This window comes from Sarcophilus harrisii, chromosome 3 (genome assembly GCF_902635505.1).
Source record: "Sarcophilus harrisii chromosome 3, mSarHar1.11, whole genome shotgun sequence".
Lineage (NCBI taxonomy): Eukaryota > Metazoa > Chordata > Mammalia > Dasyuromorphia > Dasyuridae > Sarcophilus > Sarcophilus harrisii.
Window position 1 is genome coordinate 591,069,567 of NC_045428.1, and position 21,340 is coordinate 591,090,906.

Sequence of the window (21,340 nt, forward strand, 5' to 3'; positions counted from 1 at the left end):
GGCACCACTGCAGCAACCAACATGCCAGGCAAGGACCCAGGGCTAGCCCCCTGCTGGGACCCTTCTGTCTGGGGGGACCAGGGCTTGGAGAGGTAGGGTTGGGGATGGGGAGAGGTGAGTTAGAGTGTATGGAAGAAAAGGGGGAGCCTGGACTAGGGTGCTAGTGATAGCTATTTCTCTGGAAGTTGGAAATATTCTCAAACAAATGAACAGGTTTGGGGAGGAGAGCAAGTGGGGGGGGGGGGGTGTGTGTGATGTGGGTCCGGGTGTATGTGACCAAGGCGGGGCATGTGCACACCCATCCCTTCCTGGTTGAGGAGGAATCTGAAGCAGGGACGCTCTTCCCACAGAGGGCAGGTTTGGGCCATTTCCTAAGGGCCACTGGGCCCAGCCTGACCTGGAAGCTCCCCCTGCTGCGTTTCTTCACCCTCTTCCCATCGAACACCCCAACCAGGTGGTACCTTAAGACAAACACCCTTTTCCTCAAAAGAAACATAGTGTAAATTGCACACCCAGTTCTCAGAGGGAGAAAGGGGTTCAAGTAAATTGACCTGGCCCTGCTGTGAAGACACAAGGACCAAGGAACTGGATTTCCTCCAGAGAAACAAGTCCTGAAGAACATGGCTCACCGCCCTCTTCTCCCTGCCCTCATCCTGCACGGGCTCCCCAGCCTTCAGAAGCCCCTCACCAGGAAGTAAAGGGCACTCTGATCTCCGGGACCATGGGAGAGCCCCTCCTCAACCGCCTCCCTCAGCCTCCTCAGGACTGGGAGCTCTTGGAGCTGGGGTTCCACAGGGGCCTTCCAGGTTGTCTGGCTAGACTAGGCTGCCTCTACCAGTCCTTCTGGGGAGCCCAGCCTCGTACTTGGGCGAGCTCTCAAATGGGTGAAAACATGAGACTCCCTGAGATCAAGGGCAGCGGGAGGGAATCGCAACCCACAGAACATCTCGTCCAGGGCTGCCCAGCTGGAAAGGAGCCCTTCCACCGGAGGCAAGGATCCCTGGGAGCCCCACCGTCCAACCTCCTCGGATCTGGCGGAGGCTGCACTGGGCAGTGTGACAGCTGCGAGTTGGGCGCTTTGCTCCGGAACATCTGAAAAGTGGTTGTTCATCCAGGCCCTTCCTCATGACCGCCCTGGGCCACTTAAAGACTGCTCCAGGGCCTCCCTGAAATCCTCAAGCACAAAACCAGCGGTCCAAATGGGCAGAAAAGCCCAAAAGGCACGGGCACAGTCCCAGGGAAGCCAGATTTATCACTAGCATTTCACTGTCGATTCTGAACCCATTAGAATGCCAGCCGTACCCAACTCTGACCCCTGTGGACCATCTGTCCATGGTTTTCTTTGCAGAGGTTCTTGAGTGGATTGCCATTTCCTTGTTCAGTGGAACAAGACAAAGAGCGACAAGGCACCTTGGGGCCCAGGAAGGCCAAGGATGATGTACCCGAATGATAAAAATTAGGCCTTCCTTTCCTCTTAATTAGAATTAGGACAGGTCACTGAGTCCCTGCCCCCATCTGAAAACGAGGGGCTGACGAGCTGACAGGTCTGAGAAGTCATGTCACTTAATGCTTATTGTCCTGTAGCCAGTGGGATCACTTGCCCCAAAACAGACAGGGCTGCGCCATTTACTTGGGGAGCCCCCTTGGGCTCCCCAGCGGGCTCATCGCCGTGGAACCCAACCCACTCCCCACCTCCCCACCCCCTTTCGGGATGACTTGCCTTCTGTCCCCCCCCCCAACCCCCCCATTCTCTTTCCTGCAGGTCCGGGGCACGTCCCCTGCCGGGCCTCCTCCGCTCATCTGTGACTTCTTCCCAGCTCTCCTCCATCCGTCCTTTCCGTCCTCCCTATGTCTCCATTTTCCAACCTCCACCCGTTTGCCCCGGCACTGGTGATGCCTTCGTCCCAAAGGACTTCCGGTTTTAAATTTCTAGTCCCATCTGACTCGTTTCTTCTAACCCCCCTGGCCCCTTCTTTGCTTTGGGAGAGGTTTCCCCTTTGTTACCTCCCAGGAAATCATGCCATTATTTATTCCCCCGACGGGGCGGGTTACATGCTTCTTGGATCCGGGAAATTAAATTTGGTTCAGTTTGATTTTTGTCAAAGAAAAATGGAAAAGGGGGGGGGGGTGTATAGAGGGAAATTTAGGTAATATTAAAAAAATAATAATAAAACTTCCTCAGCTTCTCAGACACTTCCGGAACCAACACACAGCTTTCCCAGCTCTCACTCCCAGGGCTTGCCAGGACTCGCCATCCCATCCACTGGCGCTGACTCCCGACCTGGATCGCCCCGGTCTCCCTGCTTCCTGTCTCTCCCCTGTCCTAGTCCCTCTCCACACACCCGCCCCCAGCCCTCCTCTCTGGAGAGACCAGGGGCGTCAGTTTTTCTGTCCCATTCCCCTTAATATACACTCGGCTCCACTCGCAAGGGGCCACTGACTTCCCCTCCTTTATCCCTGCGTGGCCCTGGCCTGAAGCCAACAATAAAAATGACTTGCATAGAGCTCCAAGGGTGCAAAAGCACTTTGCACGTAGCTCGTACTAGCAGGTGCTATTATTATGCCTATTTTAAAGATGAGAAGACTGAGGCGGCGCAGTGTTTCTGAGATGCGTTCGAATTCTTGACGGCGCCATCTAGCGGCCTCGATAGGTAGCACCGTTAAGTTAGCATCCTTAAAGGCTCGGCGGATTCAAGGCTTCCGTCGGTGGAAGCCGCCTCCCTTTCTTTCCTCTCGGTGCCCCTTCTGGGGACACTGCCTTGGGGCGGACATTGTGCGGTCCGGAACCAAGGGCCGGAAGCGCAGGCCGAGGCAGGGACCGTTTGGGGGCCGCACTCGGGAGCGCCGGAAGTGGATTCGGAGAACCCGGATCGCCGCCGAGAGGACTCGGGATGGAGACGGAAGCGGTTCAGGGTTCCCGAGCAGGTGAGGATCGGGCCTGGGGTGCAGGGAATGGGGTGCCAAGCCGCGGCGGGTCATTAGAAACGGCATCTCCCCCCGCTCTCGGAGCCCTGCCCCCCCCCTCCCCGTCCGCAGGCGTTTATCGAGAAGCCGCGCGAGACGGACGCTGCCCTCGAGGAGCTTCCCTTCCCCCGCCCTCCTTAGTGTTTTGTCCCGGGCCCTACGCTGCCGGCGCCTGCGCACACGGACGGGACAGGCCCACGCAGGCGCCTGCGCACATAGGCGCACCTATCCCGCGTTTGCGCCTGCGCACACAGGCTCACCTGGCCTGCTTCCCTATCCCGGACTAGTTAAGTCCCCACCTAGAGCAGGGCGGGGGAAGGAACGGGTTTGGGGTAGGAGGAGCTGAATTCGAATCCCAGCCTTCAGGTCTGAGCCGTAGGTTCCGCCTCTCCTGCTGAGTGTAAGCGCCCGGAGGGCAGGCTGCCTCGGGGGGAGGGGCGGCCCCGCCCAGCAGGCGTGGTCATTCCTGTTCCCCAGCAGCAGCAGCAGCAGCAGCAGCAGCCTCTGCGGCCCCCGAGCTCGGCCTGGGAGGGGGCGCCCTGCACTGGGGGGAGCCGAGCGGGGCGCAGCCCCCTCAGGCCCCCCAGAAGCAGGGCCCTGCCCAGGCCGAGGAGGAGGACGAGGAGGAGGTCCAGGAGGACCCCGGCGTCCGGGCCATGCTGCGCGCCGTGGCCGGCAGCCGCATCCCCGTGCGCAGCCAGCAGAAGGACGAGCCCGACTTCACCGAGAGGGAGAAGGTGGCCATCCTGCGCCGCCTCTACCGCGACAAGCCCCTGGTCTTCCTGGAGCGCTTCCGCAGCAGCCTCCGCGAGGAGCACCTGGCCTGCTTCCAGCACCTGCGCGGGGACTACCGGGCCGACTTCTACTGCGCCGAGGTGCTGCGGGGGGCCGCCGCCCGGGGCAGGGCCTCCCGCACCCGCCTGCGTAACCGGCGCTACGCAGCCCTGCAGGAGCTCATCCGCGGTACGGGCCCCGCGGCCCGGGACAGCGTTGGGGATAGGGAGACGGAGCCGGCCCCCCGAGGGGACACGGAGCCGGACAGTGAGGAGACACGGAGGGAGAACCCCGCGGGGGCGGGGACACGGAGCGGGACAATGATGGGGATAGGGAGACACAGCCGAACCCCCAAGGGGGCAGGGGGCAGGACAGGGGACAATGACGGGGACACGCAGCGGAACAATGGAGGGAGAACCCTGCGGGGACAGGGACATGGAACGGGACACGGAGCGGGACAGTAGTGATGGGGATAGGGAGACACAGCCCAACCCCGAAGGGGACACGGAGCAGGACAGGGGACAGTGACGGGGATGGGGATGGAGAGGCGGAGCTGGACCCCGCGGGGACGGGGATGGGGTCAGAGACAGGAACACAAACCAACATAGTAATGGGGACATGCACAGAGCCTGGGACAGGGCCCGATCCAGGGTCATTCCTACAGATGGCCGCCGGCCAGCTCTAGGCCAGGACAGGGACACGGCAGCAGATACACTGGAAAAGTCTGGACCATATCAGCACACATCTAGCCCCCCCCCCCCCAAGACAACTCCGTGCCTCCAAACACAGGATGGGGTCCCTCACTCAATACAGTTCCCGGCTGCTCCAAGAAACCCACACCGCCCCCTCCTGCCCGAAGCTGGGGGGCTGGGGGTATTGCAGAGAAGGGGGAGGGGAGGGAGCCGAGCCTCTAGGCGGCCCCATCGGGACCTGTGTCCTGTTGTGCCCCAGGTGGGGAGTACTTCAGCGATGAGCAGATGCGGGCCCGGGACCCCCTGCTGTATGAGCAGTACATTGGACAGTACCTGAGCGAAGAGGAGCTGGCCGCCCGCTCCCCAAAGCCCCTGGCCCCGGATGGCTGCCCTCTGGCAGACCTGCTCCTCCAGTCCTACCAGGAGGGGGTGCTCCAGCGAAGGCTGCTGCAGCAACAGGAGGAGGAGGATGCCTGCCTGGAGGAGGACGAAGATGAAGAGGAGGAGGATGAAGAAGAGGAAGAAAGTGAGAAAGGGGCCCCCATCGGGCCGGGGAGGGGCTGCAGAAGGCTCCGGAGGCAGCCCCCACCCACCACCCCAATGGTCTGTCCAACAGATTGCGGGCCTGGGCAGGAGGAAGAAGCCTGGGTCCCCGATTCAGAGGAGAAGGTCATCCTCAGGGAGGAATTCACCAGCAGGATGCACCAGCGCTTCCTGGACGGCAAAGACGGAGACTTTGATTACAGGTGGGCCCGTTGTCCCCGCCCCCAGGAACGGAGGCTCTCGGGGGGGAGGGGGGAGCACTGTCCCCGAAGCAGCCCGGGGAGGTGGGGAGCACTGAAGTGGGGGACGGACCTGGAAGCATTGGCCTGGACGGAAAAGCCCCGCCCCCTCTCGCGGTCCCCCTCCCCTTCCTCTCTCCCTTTGGCTGAGGTTGGTTTCGGGGAACACGCCCGTCGAGCCCCGTTTCCCCTCCCCCCGCCGCAGTAAGGTGGACGACAACCCGGAGTTTGACAACTTGGACATTGTGACTCGGGACGAGGAGGAGCGCTACTTCGATGAAGAGGAGCCGGGGGAGGCGGAGCCAGATGAGGAGGACTAGCTAGAACCCGGACCCAAACTGGTCCCCCGGGCGGTGGCCGCCGGACCCCAGCAGGGGGCGCCCCCTGCCAGGCGCAGACATCCCCCACCCGGAACATGACTGATGAGGAAGCGCAGCCTCCGGTGCTTTGTGGGGGGGGCCCAGGGCAGCGCCCCCTCCCCGGGATCCCTCCGCCTCTCGGTGCGCGACCTCCGACCTCTGCTAACGCCCCGTCCCCATCCTGCCTCTCCCCGAGGCTCCTCCCCCTTCCGGGCCCCGAGCGGCTCGGGATTCGGCCGCCCCCGGGCCCCGTCTTGGTCAAGGTCGCTCAGAACAGGACTGGCCTGAGGACCGGCGCTTGCTCGGAGAGGCCGCCCCGGCTCCCCTCGCGTCCCCAACCACAGCCGCAACTTTCCCTTCCTTCACTTCCTCCTGCCCTGTTTACACTCTCCAAATACTTGCAGCCTGTTATCATGGGCCCTGAGTCATCCTTTGCCTTTCCCCTCCCCTCCCCCGGAGGGCCTTCCCACCCCTTCAGCCCAGCCCCGGGGCCCGTCTGGGTGGGGGGCGCAGATGGCAAGCTGGCGGTGCCTAACGGGAGCCAGATGACCCTGGTGACTCAGCCGGCTGTGTGGGAACCCAGGCGTCCTGCCTTCCCAGGCCCCCGGCTCCCCTCCCCCAAAGGAAAAGACGGCTCCGATTCTCCCTCCGGCCTCCCCCAAACCCTTGGCTTGGTCGGCCCCGGCGCTCCCGAGATAGCCGAAGCCATGGGAAAGAGACCACCTAGGTGCCTTGCCCCCGCTTTCTCCCCTTCCAGTGGGGCTTTCCTACTGAGTCACGGGGGGAAGTGGGGTGAGTAAGGACTGGGGAGACGGGCCCCACCCCTCCCCTTCTGCCTGCCGGGGCCCAGGGGACCAAGGGATGAGGGCCCACGCTCGGGAGGCCCTGCTCCAGTGGAAGCCCAGGGTCCAGGTCCCGAGAGCCAAAGGGGGACACTGAGGCTCAGAGAGCCCAAGCCAGGCTCAGACTAGTGGCAGAGAAAGCCGGGGCACAGGCGCGGGGACTGAGGGGGGAGGGCCCCGGCTCGGTGTGAACCCCGGGGATGGGCAGCTGGACCTCCCTGCATTTCCCCTGGGGAAATGGGCCGGCTCCGGACCGTTGGGCTTCTGCGATCCCCTCGTACCCGGTGGCTCCAACCTCCCACCCCGACCCCGGGGCCGGGCCCGGTGATTCCCGGCAGAGGATGACTGATGTCCCACGGGGGGCCGGGGGTCGGGGGTCGGTCAGTCTGTCTGTGTCTCCCCGTGGGGGTTACGGGAGTGAGTCTGCGTCTGCGTCTGCGTCTGCGTGCTGGGCCGGGCCCTGTCTCGCCCACGGCCCTGGAGTCAGAGAAAATATTTGTGTTCCGGGCTGCCCCCTGCCGCCCCCTCAGGGACCCAGGCATCCCAGCCGCGGGGCTCTGCCTCTCCCCTCCCAAGCCGGGAGAAAGGAGCCGGGGAGAGGCAGCGGCGGCGCCCGGCCCCCCTGCCCAGGATCCCCTCCCCAGGGTATGCGCCGTGTAAACACAGCAGGCCCGGGGATATTTATACAGTGGGCTGGGCTTGGTGCCAACGCCCACCGCAGCCCCTGCCCGCGGGCGCCCGCCTGCCACCGTGGCAGCAGAGAGGCCCCAGGGAAGGGGGAAGGAGGGGTGGGCACACAAACGCACACCCCAAGCCACAGACAACACAAAACACACCAGCTGGAGGGAAAACACCCAGGCTCCAAGACACAAACACGCCCACTCAGATGTGAATGTGCACAGACTCGGCCGGGCCGCCCTGACCCCCCTCGAGCCTCTCACACGCGCTGGCCCGGGGAAGGAGCCGGGCCGGGAGGGGGCAGGGACAAGCCCTTGTTTAAGACCGGGAGCAGAGACAGGAAGGGTCCCTACCGCCCTCAGTTTCCTGCCCCTGTGGGGGCCGGACAGGAAGCCTCGCCGGAACCCAGCCGTACCCCCCTTCACTTCCCTCCGGCCCCAGCCTCAGGGGAGGGACTCGGGCCTTTGGGGGAGCAGCCACCTCTCCAGCACCTCCTCCTCTCCCCCTCCCCCACCCGCAGCCGCCAGCAGCTTCGGGCATGGGGCAGACGTGCCCCGACTTAGCCTGACCACCCAGCCGGGGGCCCCTGGCAGGCACGAGCCGGGCGTAGGGCAGGGCCCCGGGTGCGAGATGGGGAGGGAGGAGGGGCTCTGGAGATGCCAGGGTGGCACACAGAGGGGTGGGGCTTCCCCCCACCCACCACCTCTCCCGAAAGGGGAAGGTGCTTAGCTGCAGTTTCTCGGCCAGGCTGGGCAGGGCGGGCACCCCCGAGGCCCAGCCCCCTCCTCTTGCCAGCTCACTGGGCATCCCTGGCCCGAGAACTCGAGCCCGGGGGCAGAGGGAGGGGCTCAGAGGAGGAAAGAGGCATCGGCCCGGGCTGTGTGCGCACACATGCACACTCCGAGGAGCCTCCATGTTGCCGCGGTGACCCCGGTTCGGCGGCCCTTCCGCGGTGGGGAAACGGCTGCCCCTGTGGCACAGCTGCGGCTGCTTCTCGCAGGGGGCTCTTCGCGGCTCTTGGGTCTGCCAGTGCCCCTGCCTGACCAGTGATGCCCCCGAGGCCCGAGGAAACCCCAGCCCCCGACGCTGCTACCCACCGGCCCCTCAGAAGTAGCTGCGGGAAGGAGGAGGAGCCTGGGCCTGGGCCTCGGCCTCAATGGGGGATCCCTCAGCCCCAGACTGGGGAGCAAGGAGCAGGGTTAACCCGTGGGGGGGTCGGGCACTGAGATGGGCACCACAGACCGGGGAAAGATGCCAGAGAATGCCAGAGGCCGAGGAGGCCGAGATGTGTCGGGAGAGGCTCTTTAGGGATGGAAGGAGCCCAGGATAAGGAAGGCAGACAATGGGCGGCCCCCCCTCATCCCAAACAGCCCCCTCAAAAAAGATCCCAGTTTTCCTCCACCCAATTTCCCCAGGGTTTGGGGCCGGGCTTTAAACACAACCCCCAGGGGTCCCCTCCCTGGGTCCAGCGGGAGGAGTGGGGGGAAGGGGGCCGGGCCTGCCGGGGGGTCCCCGGGGATCAGGGCGGGGGTCTCAGCTGCACTTGCAGGAGCGGACAATCATGTTGGACAGCTGCTCCACCTTGGGCTTCCGCCCCACATAGTAAACGATAGGCAAGGGCTCCAGGGCCTGGGGCACGCAGCAAGGGTTGACCGAGGCCCCCGGGTTGTGCTGGTTGTAGAGGGCCAGGACCTGCAAGGAGGGAGATGAGACATGGGGGTCCCTGGCCCCCCGGCCCTCGCCCCCCCTCCTGTCCCCTCCCCGGGCCGCAGCAGCTCACCTTGCTGTACTGGTTGTCCAGGCTCCAGATGTAGGGACAGGGCCCCAGGCAGAAATTGGCATGATAACCTTTGGGCTCATGGATCCACTTCCAGCCCAAATCTTTGCGAAAATCGATGTAGAGCTGCCGGACACAGCAGTTCTTCTCCGAGGAGCTACGGGGAGGGGGGACAGTCTCAGTTCGGAGGGCAGGGGGCTGTGGGGGGGAGGCAAACTCAGGGGACAGGAGAGAGCGGTCCGGAGGGGTCGGGGAAAAGGAATGGGGCGACCAAGGAGGTGAGAAGCCGGGAAGTCAGGGGTCAGAGAGGGGAGAAGCTAGAGGTGGGTCCTGGGAGCAGGAGGGACAGGTCATTCTCACCTGAAGCAGTAGTCGGTGTCCAGGGCCCTCCGGTTCCTGTGGGTGTGAAGGTTCTGGGCCCTGTCCAACGGGGTGGCCATGAGCAGCAGGAAAGGACGGTTCTGGTTCTGAATGATGCCCATGTCTCCGCGGACATTGTTCAGACCTGACGGGGGAGGCAGAGAGGTGAGCCCAAGGCCACTGGGTTCCGGCCTGACCCCAGCCGTCAGCCCCCAGACCAGGCACTCACCACTAATGTCCATATGTAGCTGGGTGTCCTTCTGGTCACACGAGCAGTGGGCGCTGAGGCGGAAGGTCTCGGTCTTTTCTGGGAGTCACGAGAAGAGGGGGAGATGAGGTGGGGACAGGCAAAAGGAAAGGACAGGGCTGGGGGCCACGGGGTCCCCAAAGGGCGGAAAGAGAATAGTCACGGGGAGGCGGGGATCTCCATTGGAGAACTAACCCGTACTTTACTGGGACGGGTGCGGGCCGAGCTCCCTGGTTTCTCAGCACAAGGTTCCCTGGCCCCGGAGGCCCAAGCAGCCTCCTTCTCCCCCAGCAGCCGCGTCCCTCCTCCTTCCCCAACCTCACCTCTGCTACTCAGCCACTGGTACACCACACTGGTGACATCAAAGGACAGCCACTCCACGCCCTGGCTGGGCCGCACGCGCTGGTTGGTCAGGTAGCGCCAGGAGCCGTTGCCAAATTTCTTGGGGGAGGGCAGAGGGCAGTGAGGCGGCAGCCCCGGAGGAGGCCTCCCCCCCCCCCCAGGCCCTGCCAGCCCCACAGGCCTCAGCAGCCCAGGCTCACCTGATAGAGCTCCACGTGCTGTTCCACCGTAGACTTGGTCTTTAGCATCCGGAGCTCGGCTCGAGACAGCAGGGCCGGGTTGGGCACGGCTTCCTGGAGCTCCGAGGTGTTGAAGTGGAAGTAGACGCTATGGGGGATCTTCTCAACATCTGGGGGGCAGAGCAGGACAGCGGTCAGGGGGAGCCGGCCTCGCCGGCCCCAGCCAAAGCATCTCCGGGCCTGTCTCGGCAGGGAGGCGAGGGATGCCCGAGGAGAGATGGCAGAGGCCCGGGGCCCCTCCACGCCGGGAGCTCCCCTGCTTCCCTCCCCCTCTGCTTCCTGATCCGGTGCCCTCTCCTCACACACAGACCACCCCCCCACCTCCCAACAACTCCTGTGGCTGAGCCATTCGGAAACCACAGAGCCAGTCCCTGGGTGGCCCGAGCCCCAGGGAGAGCGAGGGACCAGAATGTGGGGGGAGAGTGGGGGACGGGGTCCAATAGGAACGCAGGCTTAGAGGGGGATGATGGGACATTAGAGGCTAGCTAGTTCAACTCTTGCAGGGTACCCGAGGAGACGGAGGAGGTCTAGAAAATAAGTGATTTGTCCAATGTGGTGTGGGTGGGTGTTAAGTGGAAAAAGCTGGGGCTCCTCTGACTCCAAACCAGGGCTCCTCTGCTTGGGGGGAGGGGGTGTGGAGAGCAAAGAGAGGAGCCTGGATGGGGAGGGGGAGAGAGAGGGAGCGGGAGCGGGAGGGGGAGAGAGAGGGAGCGGGAGGGGGAGAGGGAGAGAGAGGGAGATGGGGAGGGGGAGAGAGAGGGAGCTGGATGGGGAGGGGGAGACAAATGGGAGGGCCGAAACGAGGAGGGACAAAGGCCAAAGCGCTGGGTGAAGGGGTATCCTGCCCCGCCCTTAGTTAGTGGGGGGTTTGGTTCAACCCGGGCTTGACCTAAAGCAGGGCACTTTCTGAGAACGAGGACGGGAGACAGGAGAAGAGATGGAGGGGGAGGAGGGGGCAGGATGCAGAGAAGGGGACCGGGAGCGGGCCGGCTCGGGGGGGGAAAGGGGGAACGGCGGAACCGCCTTCTGCCTGAGGTTCCAGCCGCCGATTCCCTGCCCCGGGGCCACTGGCGGGAGGGAGGGACGGGGGGCTGGACTCCGGGGTTTCCCGGCCGGCAGAGGGACGCCCCGCCCACGGCGTGTGGCCGCCCTCGTGGGGCCGGGGTCCCCGTTGCCCGGCGCGCGGGGCTGGGCCCCAGGCCCCTCCCCGTCCGCCCGGGCGGGCCCTCCCGGGCGGCCCCCCGCTGGGCGCCCCCCCCCGGGGCTCACCCGACTGGGGCAGCATGAGGACCCGGGTGACCTCCTTGGCGTAGTAGTCGGTCTCGGCCTCGGGCCCCGGCTCGGCCACGCGGTCCCGGGTGCTGTTGTAGAGGGCGAGCACGGCGTCGGGCAGGGCCCGGGGGCACGTCGCCCGGGCTTGGCGGGCTGTCCAGCCGCAGCTTGGACAGGATCTGCCCGCGGATGGCCTCGATGCGCCGCCGCTTCACCAGCTCCATGTCCAAGGTCTTGCAGGTGGACATGGCCGCAGCCGGGCGCGGCGGGGCCAGCAGGAGCGCCAGCAGCGGCACCAGGGCAGCCGCCGCCGCCGCCGCCCGCAGCCCCGAGGGCGGCATGGAGGAAGAGGCGCCCGCGGCGGCTGCTCTGGCCTCGGGGCCGGCGGCCGGGGGAGGGCAGGAGTCCCCGAGGGGAGGGGAGAAGCCTTCGGGGAGGTCGCGGAAGGGGGGGGGGGTCTGAGACTGAAGGCGGGGAGGAGGGGGAAACTAGGGACGAGATCCGAGATGCGACTACTGGCCGCCGGGGTGAGAACTTCGGAGCCCGAGCTGGGGGCCAGGCGTCCCCGACTGTCCGGAGGGCCAGAGGGCCGAGGTCCGCGCGGCTTTGCCTGGATTCGGGGATGGGCCGCTGGGGGCGAGGGACCAGCGGTCCCGCGGGGAGGCGGGAGCGGGCGGCTGGGTCCGGAGTGCCCGGGGCGCGGTGGCCCAGGCTCCCGGGGGCAGGCAGGGCGCTCCGGCTCGGCCGGTGAGAAAGTCTCAACTTCTGGGCAACAAGTCCCGTCCCCTCCTCCCTCCTCCTCCTCCCCCCTCCCTTCCCTCCCTCCTCCCGGCGGCGGCGGCGGCGGCGGCGGCGGCTCCTGCGGCTGCTCTGGAGACAGCGGCTCCTGGGCCCCCGGCTCCTCCTCGTCCTTCCTCCTTCCTCCCGCTGGGGCCGGCGGCCCGGGCTCCGCTAGAGCCGGGGGGGTCCCGGCCGGCCCCAGGGGCCCCGCATGGGCCGGGGCGGGGCTGGGCTACGAGGCTGCGGCGGTGGCTCCGGGTGAGACGGCGCGGGGGGCGCCCCCCGGGAACGCGGCTCCGGCTCGGGGGTGGCGGAGGGCAGGGGCAGGGGGCGGGCGACGGCTCCGGCGGGGCAGCCGGGTTCGGGCTTCGGAGCTTTTTGAAGCGGCTGCGGCCCCACCCAGGAAGCGCGCGCGGGGGCCGGGGAGGAAAGGCGGGGGGAAGGAGGGGAAGGAGGGAGGGAGGAAAGCGCGGCTCCCCCAGCTGCCCAGAGGCCGGGGGATGGCGCCCCGCCCCCGGGACCCCGGCGTCCTCACACCCCCTCCCCACGCCGGCAAAGGGGGGCGGGGTGGGAATAGCGGGCTGGTCTAGGGGCTCCCCCCACCCCCCGCGGCCGTCTGCCCGGGCCCTGGCCGCAATGGGGAGGGGCCGCGAAGCGCCGGGAGACCTCGCCCGGGGCTCTCTCGGCCCGGATTCTGTTCCTCCGGGAGTGGGGGGCCAGGGATACCCCTCCCGACTGGAGGCTTGGGCCTCTCACTGGCCCCGATCTGGCACTTCCCCCCATTCAGCCACACACACCGCGGGAGGGGCTTAACCTCCGATCCCAGGCCGCTTATAGGAAAAGGGTCAGGAGAAAGAAATTGGGGAGGGAGGAACCTACGGGCTCATCCTCCGGGACCCCAGATGAAGAGTTCTCTGGGGGCAGGAAGACCCCAACTTAGAGCCAGAGCTTCACTGGGGGTGGGAAAAGCACCCGGAGGGTGGGGAGAGAACAATCCAGATTATTGGGAGGGGGGACAAGGCTGGGGGGACACAGGGAGAGGGGCTGAACAGCCATGGGCCCCAAGAGACAGGGCTCAGCCACAGGGACAGCCGAAGGTCGTTAAGGGAAGAAGTACAGGGAGGCCAGAGGCCCAAGAAGGAAGATGGAGGCCAGGAAGTAGGCTTAAGGAAGGTGGCTCCCCAATGGCTCGAGCCCCCCACCTTAGGCTGGTGCCTTTCCTTTTCTGGGCCTCGGTTTCCCCATATTCCAAAGAGTAGAATAAATGAGACCACATCGAGAGTGAATAAGGCTCCTTTTAACTCAGGCATTGGGGTTCAATCACTCAAGGTGCTGTCCCTGGACACCCCCCAAGGGACCGGACTCGGGGCTGAGGCCGTTTCCCTTTAACATGATGAGGGGACGGCGATGTCTGCTCTCTGTAGGACTCCTGGATGTACAATTTGTGCATTTCCTTCGCAAGGTCGCCCCCATTCACACGGACGCCCCTGGAAAGCCTCTTAGTTTCTTGGCAATTCCCGGGGCCTTCCTCATCCCAGCACCCGGCCCCCAGAGAGAGCTCAGGAAGTGTGCGGATTGACCGCTGAGGGCAGCAGTCCGGGATGGACAGAGAAGGGGACAGGAGGAAATGAGACGGGGCTTGGGAGCCCGCCCAGGTGCTCAGCACTCCACCCCGTAGCGGGAAAAGTTTCTCAGGATCACGGCCAGCTCCAGGTGCACGGTGCCCCCCGCGGCCGTGTGGAGCCGGTAGCGGTCGGCGCCGGTGTAGACCACGTCGCTGTGCAGCAGCTGGGGCCCACCACCCACGAAGGCCCTGGCCAGCTGCTCTCGCCAGCCGCCCAAGGGGCGCCATGTCACACAGTGGAGGCTGTGGATCCCGGGGCTGCTGGGCACATGGGAAAAGCCGTAGCCGGACAGCTGGCACCGGCCAAAGCTGTCCTGAGACCACACTTGCAGGTGGAGCCGGGGCCAGCCTATGGAGGGGAGAAGGGCCTGGGTGGGCCAGCCTTCCGAGCCTTCCCTGTTTTTGCTCAGACTGCTGCAGCCACCCTCTGGGTCTGCCCCAGCCCTGGAGGGTCTCCCCCTTCCCGCCAGGATCCCCATCTCCCCACTCAGAAGTGACCAGTCTGCCTCAGCCCTAATAAACAACTCTGCCTCTGTCTCCTTTTCTTTGTCTTCAGTCTTTCAGGGGCCCAAGTGGGACTCCCAGCCCCTCCAGGGAAGCCTGTAGGCAGAGCCAGCCCCAGAGTCCGGGCCTGGCTCCCCTCCAGCCTGAAGGACTGCTCACCCGGCCCATGTCTGGGAGCCGCCCCTTCCAACCCCGGGGCCCCTGCCCTTACCCTGAAGGCCTTTGGTGGCAAAGTGCAGGTCAATTGGGTGAGACCAGTAGGCCATGCTGCCCAACTGAGGAGTGTCCACCTGGGTCTGGCCCTCTCGAACACCTGACAACAGCTTCCATGCTCCACCTGCCAGTTGGGAAGGAAAGAGGCACTGAAGAGGAGGGGAGGTGCCCCTGAAAGAGCCGGGTCAAATCCTGGCCTCAACGGCCTAAGTAGGCCTGGGCTTCTACTGCAAACAAGCTTCTTGGGGAGAACTCTGGGGCCTTTGGCTTCTATTTCCTAAGCAAGTCTGCTCAGAAAGGCCTTGATGGTCAGCAGGCTCCCAGTAGAACCAAGCACTCTCCCCTCAGGCTAAGGGCTGGTCCATGTGCTCACAGCTGGGGCGGGGGAGGTGGGGGACGGGGGATGGACCCCCACTTTGGAGTGGAAGGACCCCAGCACCTGCCCTTCTATCCCATGCTCCCACCCACACTCTCTCAGCTCCTCTCAGGAGGACCAAAGTCCCTATTTTGGAGGTCTCAGCAGATGACACCAGGTTGTCCCCAATCTCTCAGCTGTAGAGACAAGGCAGGCCAAGGTCCCTATTTGGGGGTCCCTGCAGATAACACCAGGTTGTCCCCAATCTCTCAGCTGTATGGACAAGGAGAGCCAAGGTCCCTATTTGGGGGGGTCTCAGCAGATAATGCCAGATTGTCCCCAATTTCTCAGCTGTATAGACAAGGAGGGCCAAGGTCCCTATTTGGGGGTACCTGCAGATAACACCAGGTTGTCCCCAATCTCTCAGCTGTAGAGACAAGGCAGGCCAAGGTCCCTATTTGGGGGTCTCAGGAGATGACACCAGGTTGTCCCCAATCTCTCAGCTGTAGAGACAAGGCAGGCCAAGGTCCCTATTTGGGGGTCTCAGGAGATGACACCAGGTTGTCCCCAATCTCTCAGCTGTAGAGACAAGGCAGGCCAAGGTCCCTATTTGGGGGTCCCTGCAGATAACACCAGGTTGTCCCCAATCTCTCAGCTGTATGGACAAGGAGAGCCAAGGTCCCTATTTGGGGGGGTCTCAGCAGATAATGCCAGATTGTCCCCAATTTCTCAGCTGTATAGACAAGGAGGGCCAAGGTCCCTATTTGGGGGTCCCTGCAGATAACACCAGGTTGTCCCCAATCTCTCAGCTGTAGAGACGGCAGGCCAAGGTCCCTATTTGGGGGTCTCAGGAGATGACACCAGGTTGTCCCCAATCTCTCAGCTGTAGAGACAAGGCAGGCCAAGGTCCCTATTTGGGGGTCTCAGCAGACGACGCCAGGTTGCCCCACATTCGTACCTGTGTGGATACCCCACTTGCAGAAGAGGCTGTCTTCAGAAAAACCCGTTGCCCCAACGATCTGACCAATGACATGGACCTCGGCCATGGCCCCGGGAGGGGACAGGTGTCAGAGGCCCAGGAAGGAAGCCCCTGGAATTCAGTGGCCGGACCCGGGGCTGGCCCTGGGCATGTCCCTGGGGTTTTGTGCCCGGCCACAGGTCTGTTTTCTCATCTGCAAAACGAATGCGTCATGGCTTCAGCCGGGAGCTAAGTGGGCAGAGCCCCAGATCCCAACGAACTCGAAGATCTGAGTTCAAATCCAGCCTCGGAGGCTTCCTAGCTCTGTAATCCTGGGCAGGTCCCGGCCTCTGCATGATAAAATGGGCAGACCTTCCGGAGACGGAAGGTTCAGGACATTTTAAAGCGGTTTGCAAATCTTAAAAAGATACATATGCATGCGTAAGTATGTATCACATGCGGATACAAATGTGTCTATATATGTATACAGGCTGTTAACTGAAAACCGATAACCCTGCCCATCGCCTTGGCCCCGCCCCTTCCCTCCCGCCCCCATTTAGCTCCGCCCCCGGGCCTCAAAAGCCTGCCTGGCCCCCAAAAGGGCCGCCCGGAAGCTCCCGCCTCCCCCACGGAGCGCTGGTTCGGCAGCCCTCCGCCCCGCCCTTTCACCCGGAGAATTTGGGCCTCGGGCTCCGGCCTTGGGCCCCCGCGGCCCCCGCCCCAATTCCCCGGAAAGTCCCGCCCCGACCGCGGGATTGGCCCGGGGGGCCCGGGGCCTGCCTTCCCCGGGCCGTTGCCCCCGCCGAGGGTCTGAAGGTTTCCCGCCCCTTTCCCGGGCCCGCCCACCCGCGGATTGGCCTCGGAAGGTGAGGGGCGGGAAAAGTCTTCCCGCCCTCCTCCCTTCGTAGGGCCTTTAACGGGCGGCCATCAAATCTCCCATGAAATGTTTCGCAGGGAAAAAAAGCCCGGGCCCTTTTCCCTTTCTCCCGTTAGTGGCGCCGGTTTTTATTTTCCCTTCCAATAAACGGGAAAAAAACCTCCCTTTGGGTCCATTTCCCCCTAACCCTTCCCCATGAAACCCCTCCCTCCCAGGTAGCCTCAGCCCAGAAATCCAATCCAATTCATGCTGCCTCCCTACTGTTTGCCTCTGGTAACGCTAAGTAACTGTCGACTAGCTGCGAGGTCAAAAATAAAGCAGTCCCTGCGCTCAAGGCAGGAAAACGACATTTGGCCGCGGAATACGACAGAGGAATCAATAAGTTTCCTTTTTTTAATCAATCAGCGCGCGTTTAAACGTCTGGTGCGTTCCAATTAATTTATTAAGTGTCTAATGTGTTCTAATGCATGTATTAAGGGTCTAATAGGATGTTAAAAGGACAAAAATGAAACATGAAACCAGGATCGTAGATTTTTTTTAATAACTTTTTATTGACAGAGCCCATGCCTGGGTAATTTTTTACATTATCCCTTGCACTCACTTCTGTTCCGATTTTTCCCCTTCCTCCCTCCCTCCCTCCCTCCCTCCACTCCCCCCCCCAGATGGCAAGCAGTCCTATACATGTTAAAGAGGTTACAGTGTATCCTAGACACAATGTATGTGTGCAGAACCGAACAGTTCTCTTGTTGCACAGGGAGAATTGGATTCAGAAGGAAAAATAACCCGGGAAGAAAAACAAAAATGCAGTTTACATTCACTTCCCAGTGTTCTTTCTTTGGGTGTAGCTGCTTCTGTCCATCCTTGATCAATGGAAACTAAGTTAGATCTTGTCTTTGTCAAAGAAATCCACTTCCATCAGAATACATCCTCATACAGTATCGTTGTTGAGGTATATAATGATCTCCTGGTTCTGCTCATTTCACCAGCATAGTTCATTAATTTCTCCAAGCTTCTTTGTATTCATCCTGCTGGTCGTTTTTACAGAACAATAATATTCCATAACATTCATATAAAATTTACCCACCCATTCTCCAATTGATGGCATCCACCAGTTTACCAACTACAAACAGCTACAAACATTTTGGCACATACTGGTCCCTTTCCTTTTTAGTATCTCCTTGGGGTATGAGTAGAAACACTGCTATCAAAGGATAAGCACAGTTTGATAACGTTTGGCATATTCCAGTTGCTCTCCAGGATGGTTGATTCGTTCAAGTCCACCCCAATCATCAATGTCCCAGTTTTCCCATCCCCTCCAACATTCATTTATTTTTTCCTGTCATCTTAGCCAACTGAAGGGGTAGGGTATTCAAGTTGTCTTAATTTGCATTTTCTGACAAAGGATTTGGAAACACTCCCATATGGTGGTAATAGTTTAATTTCATCATCTGAAAATTTTCTATCCTTTGACCATTTATCAATTGGAGGAGGGATTTCTTTAAATAAGTCAATTCTCTATATATTTTGAACGAGGCCTTTTTATAGAACCTTTAATTGGAAGATTTTTTCCCAGTTTGTTGCTTCCTTTCTAATCTTGTTTGCATCAGTTTTGTTTGGTCAAAGGCTTTTTAATTTGCTGTAATTAAAGTTTTCTATTTTGTGATCAATAATGGTCTCTAGTTCATCTTTGGTCACAAATTCCTTCCTCCTCCACAGGTCTGAGAGATAAACTATCCATGTTCCCAATTTATTTATAATCTCGTTCTTTACCAAATCATGGACTCATTTTGATCTTATCTTTTAATTTTAAGTTGGGTCCATCAATTTCTCCATCTTTAGTTTCCCAGGTTTTTGTCAAATAATGAATTCTTATCCCAAAAGTGAGGATCTTTGGGTTTGTCAAACACTAGATTGTTATAGTTGACTATTTTGTCTTGTGAACCTAACCTGTTCCACTGAGCATCAAAGATTTTTAACAGGTCATTTGCCTTCAGGGACTTTACATTCTGCTGGGGGGTTGCATGTGCCAAGACAGATAACATGGATGGATAGGATGGCTAGAAAGAGGTTTTAATGGAGGGAAGGATGGATAAATCGGTGTCTGGATGGATGGGGGGGGGGGGGGGGGAGGAATGGGGTGTTGGATGGATGGATGGATGGGTAGATAGATGTTTGGGTGGGAGGATGGGTTTTTAGATGGATAGATAGGTGTTGGATGGATGGATGGATGGGTAGATAGATGTTTGGGTGGGAGGGAAGATAGATGAACCAGTTTGGATGGGTGGCTAAATAGATGGATAGATGTTTGGATGGATGCATAGATAGATAAATGTTTGGATACACAGATGAGTGAATAGATGTCTGGATGGGTGGATAGATAGATATCTGGATGGGGATGGATGGATAAATAGAACATAGCTAAGTGGAGGGAAGGGTAGATAGATGAGAGTTAAATGTAGATGGATAAGTAGAGATAGATCGGAGATATAAATATGGGTGGATGAATAGATTAGATAAATAAAAATACAGAGAGATGATATCAGCAGATTAATAGATAGGTACGTGTGGCTGGAGAAATAAATTAGAGTTAGATAAAGGTCAGCTCTGTCGGAAGCCACTTGTTTCAGCCTACACCTATTGTTTCCCCCTACAACATCTTCACTCTTTTAATGCTAGGATGGCCTCTGGGCATTTAATTGAAGGAGAGTTGCCTGAGGTCACCTCATGTGGGATTTCTTCCCCCTCCTCACCCCATGGAGCAGTTGGGGTTAAGAGACTTGCCCAGGGCCACACAGCTAGGATGTGTTAAGTATCTGAGATCGGATTTGAACTCAGGCCCCCCCCCCCCCCCCCCCCCGACTTCAGGGCCAGTGCTCTATCTAGCTGCCCCATGTAGGGATCATTTTAAAAGGTCATGATACTTAACATGGAAAAGTCCAACAAAGAAGGAAGGACAGGATGGCACCTGTTATCGAAAGACATGACGCTGATGGGGGAGGAGAGGGGGAGAAGCAGCTGGCGGACCCAGGCAGGAAGTCTAGAAGGTGTGGGCCTTGATGGGCTTCCTGAGGCTGGCTATCAGTGAAATTCATCAAGCCCAAATCACTTGGGTCTGCAATAGGACTAAGGCGATTTGCTCCTTACTTTCCCTCATATTAAAACCGATTCCCCTAAGAGGTTTCAGACCTGCTGCTCTGGAGTTCTCCTTCCGTACCTTTCTCTTTTCAATTTAAATGACGCAATGCCCTTTAATCTAGAAGTGAACTGAACAATCCTTTGGATTTCTGGCTGCTGCAGGGAAGCGATTAAGGGCCTGTGGCCACGGGGGGCCAGAACTGCCGCATAAAGTCTGCGTTGCCATGGATACACTCGTCATTTTTTGCTTACTCACACACCCCTAGAATGACGGTGAAAGACGCCAGAGAGATGCAGGGACCAGGGGGGGCGGCTCTTTCGTCCATGGACGTGCCCAGGGCCTAAAAAGAATCCAGACAAGTGGAGCGGGGGTGGGGGGTGGGGGGTAGGGGGGCAGCTGGGCCTTAAGCTCGCTCAGTTCCGGTGGGCGGATTTCCACTAACTGCAGCCCACTCATGCACAATTACTCTGGCTCTTAGTTCAGGGCTTCAGCTGCCACCTGGTGGCTGATGCAGACATAACACCTGCCTTGGTGCAAGTGTGGAACAGCTATTGCTCCAATGTCCATGCCCTTCACCTCTCAAAAGGAACCGGTGTCTGGGATGGCCCTCTGGGAAGAACGATGGGGATCCATCCCTGGGGGAATTTGGGTGGTATAAGGAAAAATGTCCAAAACAGAGGAAAAGGCAGTGGGGGAGAGCTTTACACAGGTTAGGGAGTGAGGCAGGCAGGGGTGAGGGAGGAAGGTGGGAATGCACCTCCCGGGGACAGCAAATGGGCTGCTTTGGCCAGAAATAGAATGAAAAAGATTCCGGGAATTAAGTGTGGAGAGGGAGATTGGAGACAGTTTGCAAATAGCAGGCAAATAAGTGTTTGAAAGGCTGCGTAGATGGGTAGGTAGCTGGAGGGATAGATAGATGTTTGGATGGGTGGGAAGATGATAGACAGAGATGGATGATTGGATGGATGAATAGATGGATAGATAGATGGATGGATGTTTGGATGGGTGGATAGATAGATAAATGGAAGGATAGATGTTTATTTTTTAAACCTTTTTATTTTTAAAACATATGCATGGATAATTTTTCAACACTGATCCTTGCATAACCTTGTGTTCCAAATTTTCCTCTCCTGCAGTGTTACTACTGGGCTTATATCCCAAAGAGATCATAAAGAAGGGAAAGGGACCTGTATGTGTACGAAGGTTTGTGGCAGGTCTCTTTGTAGTGGCTAGAAACTGGAAACTGAATGGATGTCCATCAGTTGGAGAATGGCTGAATAAATTGTGGTATATGAATATTATGGAATATTACTGTTCTGTAAGAAATGACCAACAGGATGATTTCAGAAAGGCCTGGAGAGACTTACACGAACTGGTGCTGAGTGAAATGAGCAGGACCAGGAGATCATTATATACTTCATCAACAATACTATATGATGATCAATTCTGATGGACCTGGCCATCCTCAGCAAGGAGATGAACCAAATCATTTCCAATGGAGCAGTAATGAATTGAACCAGCTACGCCCAGAGAAAGAACTCTGGGAGAAGACTAAAAACCATTAC

General features: G+C 60.1%; 3 protein-coding genes across 4 annotated transcripts; 1 reads left to right on the forward strand and 2 right to left on the reverse strand.

Moving 5' to 3' along the window:
- Positions 1–2,683: 2,683 nt before the first annotated feature.
- Positions 2,684–6,085, forward strand: CCDC97 (coiled-coil domain containing 97). 2 transcript variants are annotated; one of them, XM_031963890.1, is made up of 5 exons: positions 2,684–2,925; positions 3,442–3,927; positions 4,690–4,956; positions 5,047–5,176; positions 5,418–6,085. In XM_031963890.1, exons 1-5 carry the CDS (start codon positions 2,892–2,894, stop codon positions 5,530–5,532), a joined length of 1,032 nt encoding a protein of 343 aa, XP_031819750.1. In that variant the 5' UTR covers positions 2,684–2,891; the 3' UTR covers positions 5,533–6,085. The 2 variants fall into 2 exon arrangements, with proteins under 2 accessions (XP_031819750.1, XP_031819751.1); XM_031963891.1 differs by having other exon boundaries at positions 2,701–2,925; positions 3,445–3,927.
- Positions 6,086–8,558: 2,473 nt separating this feature from the next.
- On the reverse strand, positions 8,559–11,746 carry TGFB1 (transforming growth factor beta 1). Its single transcript, XM_031963910.1, is given in 9 exon segments — positions 8,559–8,783; positions 8,872–9,025; positions 9,229–9,373; positions 9,458–9,535; positions 9,799–9,916; positions 10,018–10,166; positions 10,662–10,669; positions 11,331–11,447; positions 11,449–11,746. Coding segments are annotated over 9 exon segments (1,149 nt in total). The 5' UTR covers positions 11,670–11,746; the 3' UTR covers positions 8,559–8,624.
- Positions 11,747–13,385: 1,639 nt separating this feature from the next.
- On the reverse strand, positions 13,386–16,296 carry B9D2 (B9 domain containing 2). The gene is made up of 3 exons (XM_031963902.1): positions 15,763–16,296; positions 14,448–14,573; positions 13,386–14,081 (listed from the first exon to the last, which is right to left on the reverse strand). Exons 1-3 carry the CDS (start codon positions 15,848–15,850, stop codon positions 13,768–13,770), a joined length of 528 nt encoding a protein of 175 aa, XP_031819762.1. The 5' UTR covers positions 15,851–16,296; the 3' UTR covers positions 13,386–13,767.
- Between the last annotated feature and the right edge of the window lie 5,044 nt (positions 16,297–21,340).

What these genes read in the sequence shown, in the direction of transcription:
- B9D2 (XM_031963902.1), bottom strand. Translation starts at nt 15,850, where the DNA reads ATGGCCGAGGTCCATGTCATTGGTCAGATCGTTGGGGCAACGGGTTTT. An exon ending in CAAGTGGGGTATCCACACAG is followed by an intron (nt 14,574 to 15,762) that starts GTACGAATGTGG and finishes CCCAACTGGCAG; the next exon opens with GTGGAGCATGGAAGCTGTTG. An exon ending in TGCCACCAAAGGCCTTCAGG is followed by an intron (nt 14,082 to 14,447) that starts GTAAGGGCAGGG and finishes TCCCCTCCATAG; the next exon opens with GCTGGCCCCGGCTCCACCTG.
- CCDC97 (XM_031963890.1), top strand. Translation starts at nt 2,892, where the DNA reads ATGGAGACGGAAGCGGTTCAGGGTTCCCGAGCAG. An exon ending in GGTTCAGGGTTCCCGAGCAG is followed by an intron (nt 2,926 to 3,441) that starts GTGAGGATCGGG and finishes CCTGTTCCCCAG; the next exon opens with CAGCAGCAGCAGCAGCAGCA. An exon ending in GGATGAAGAAGAGGAAGAAA is followed by an intron (nt 4,957 to 5,046) that starts GTGAGAAAGGGG and finishes TCTGTCCAACAG; the next exon opens with ATTGCGGGCCTGGGCAGGAG.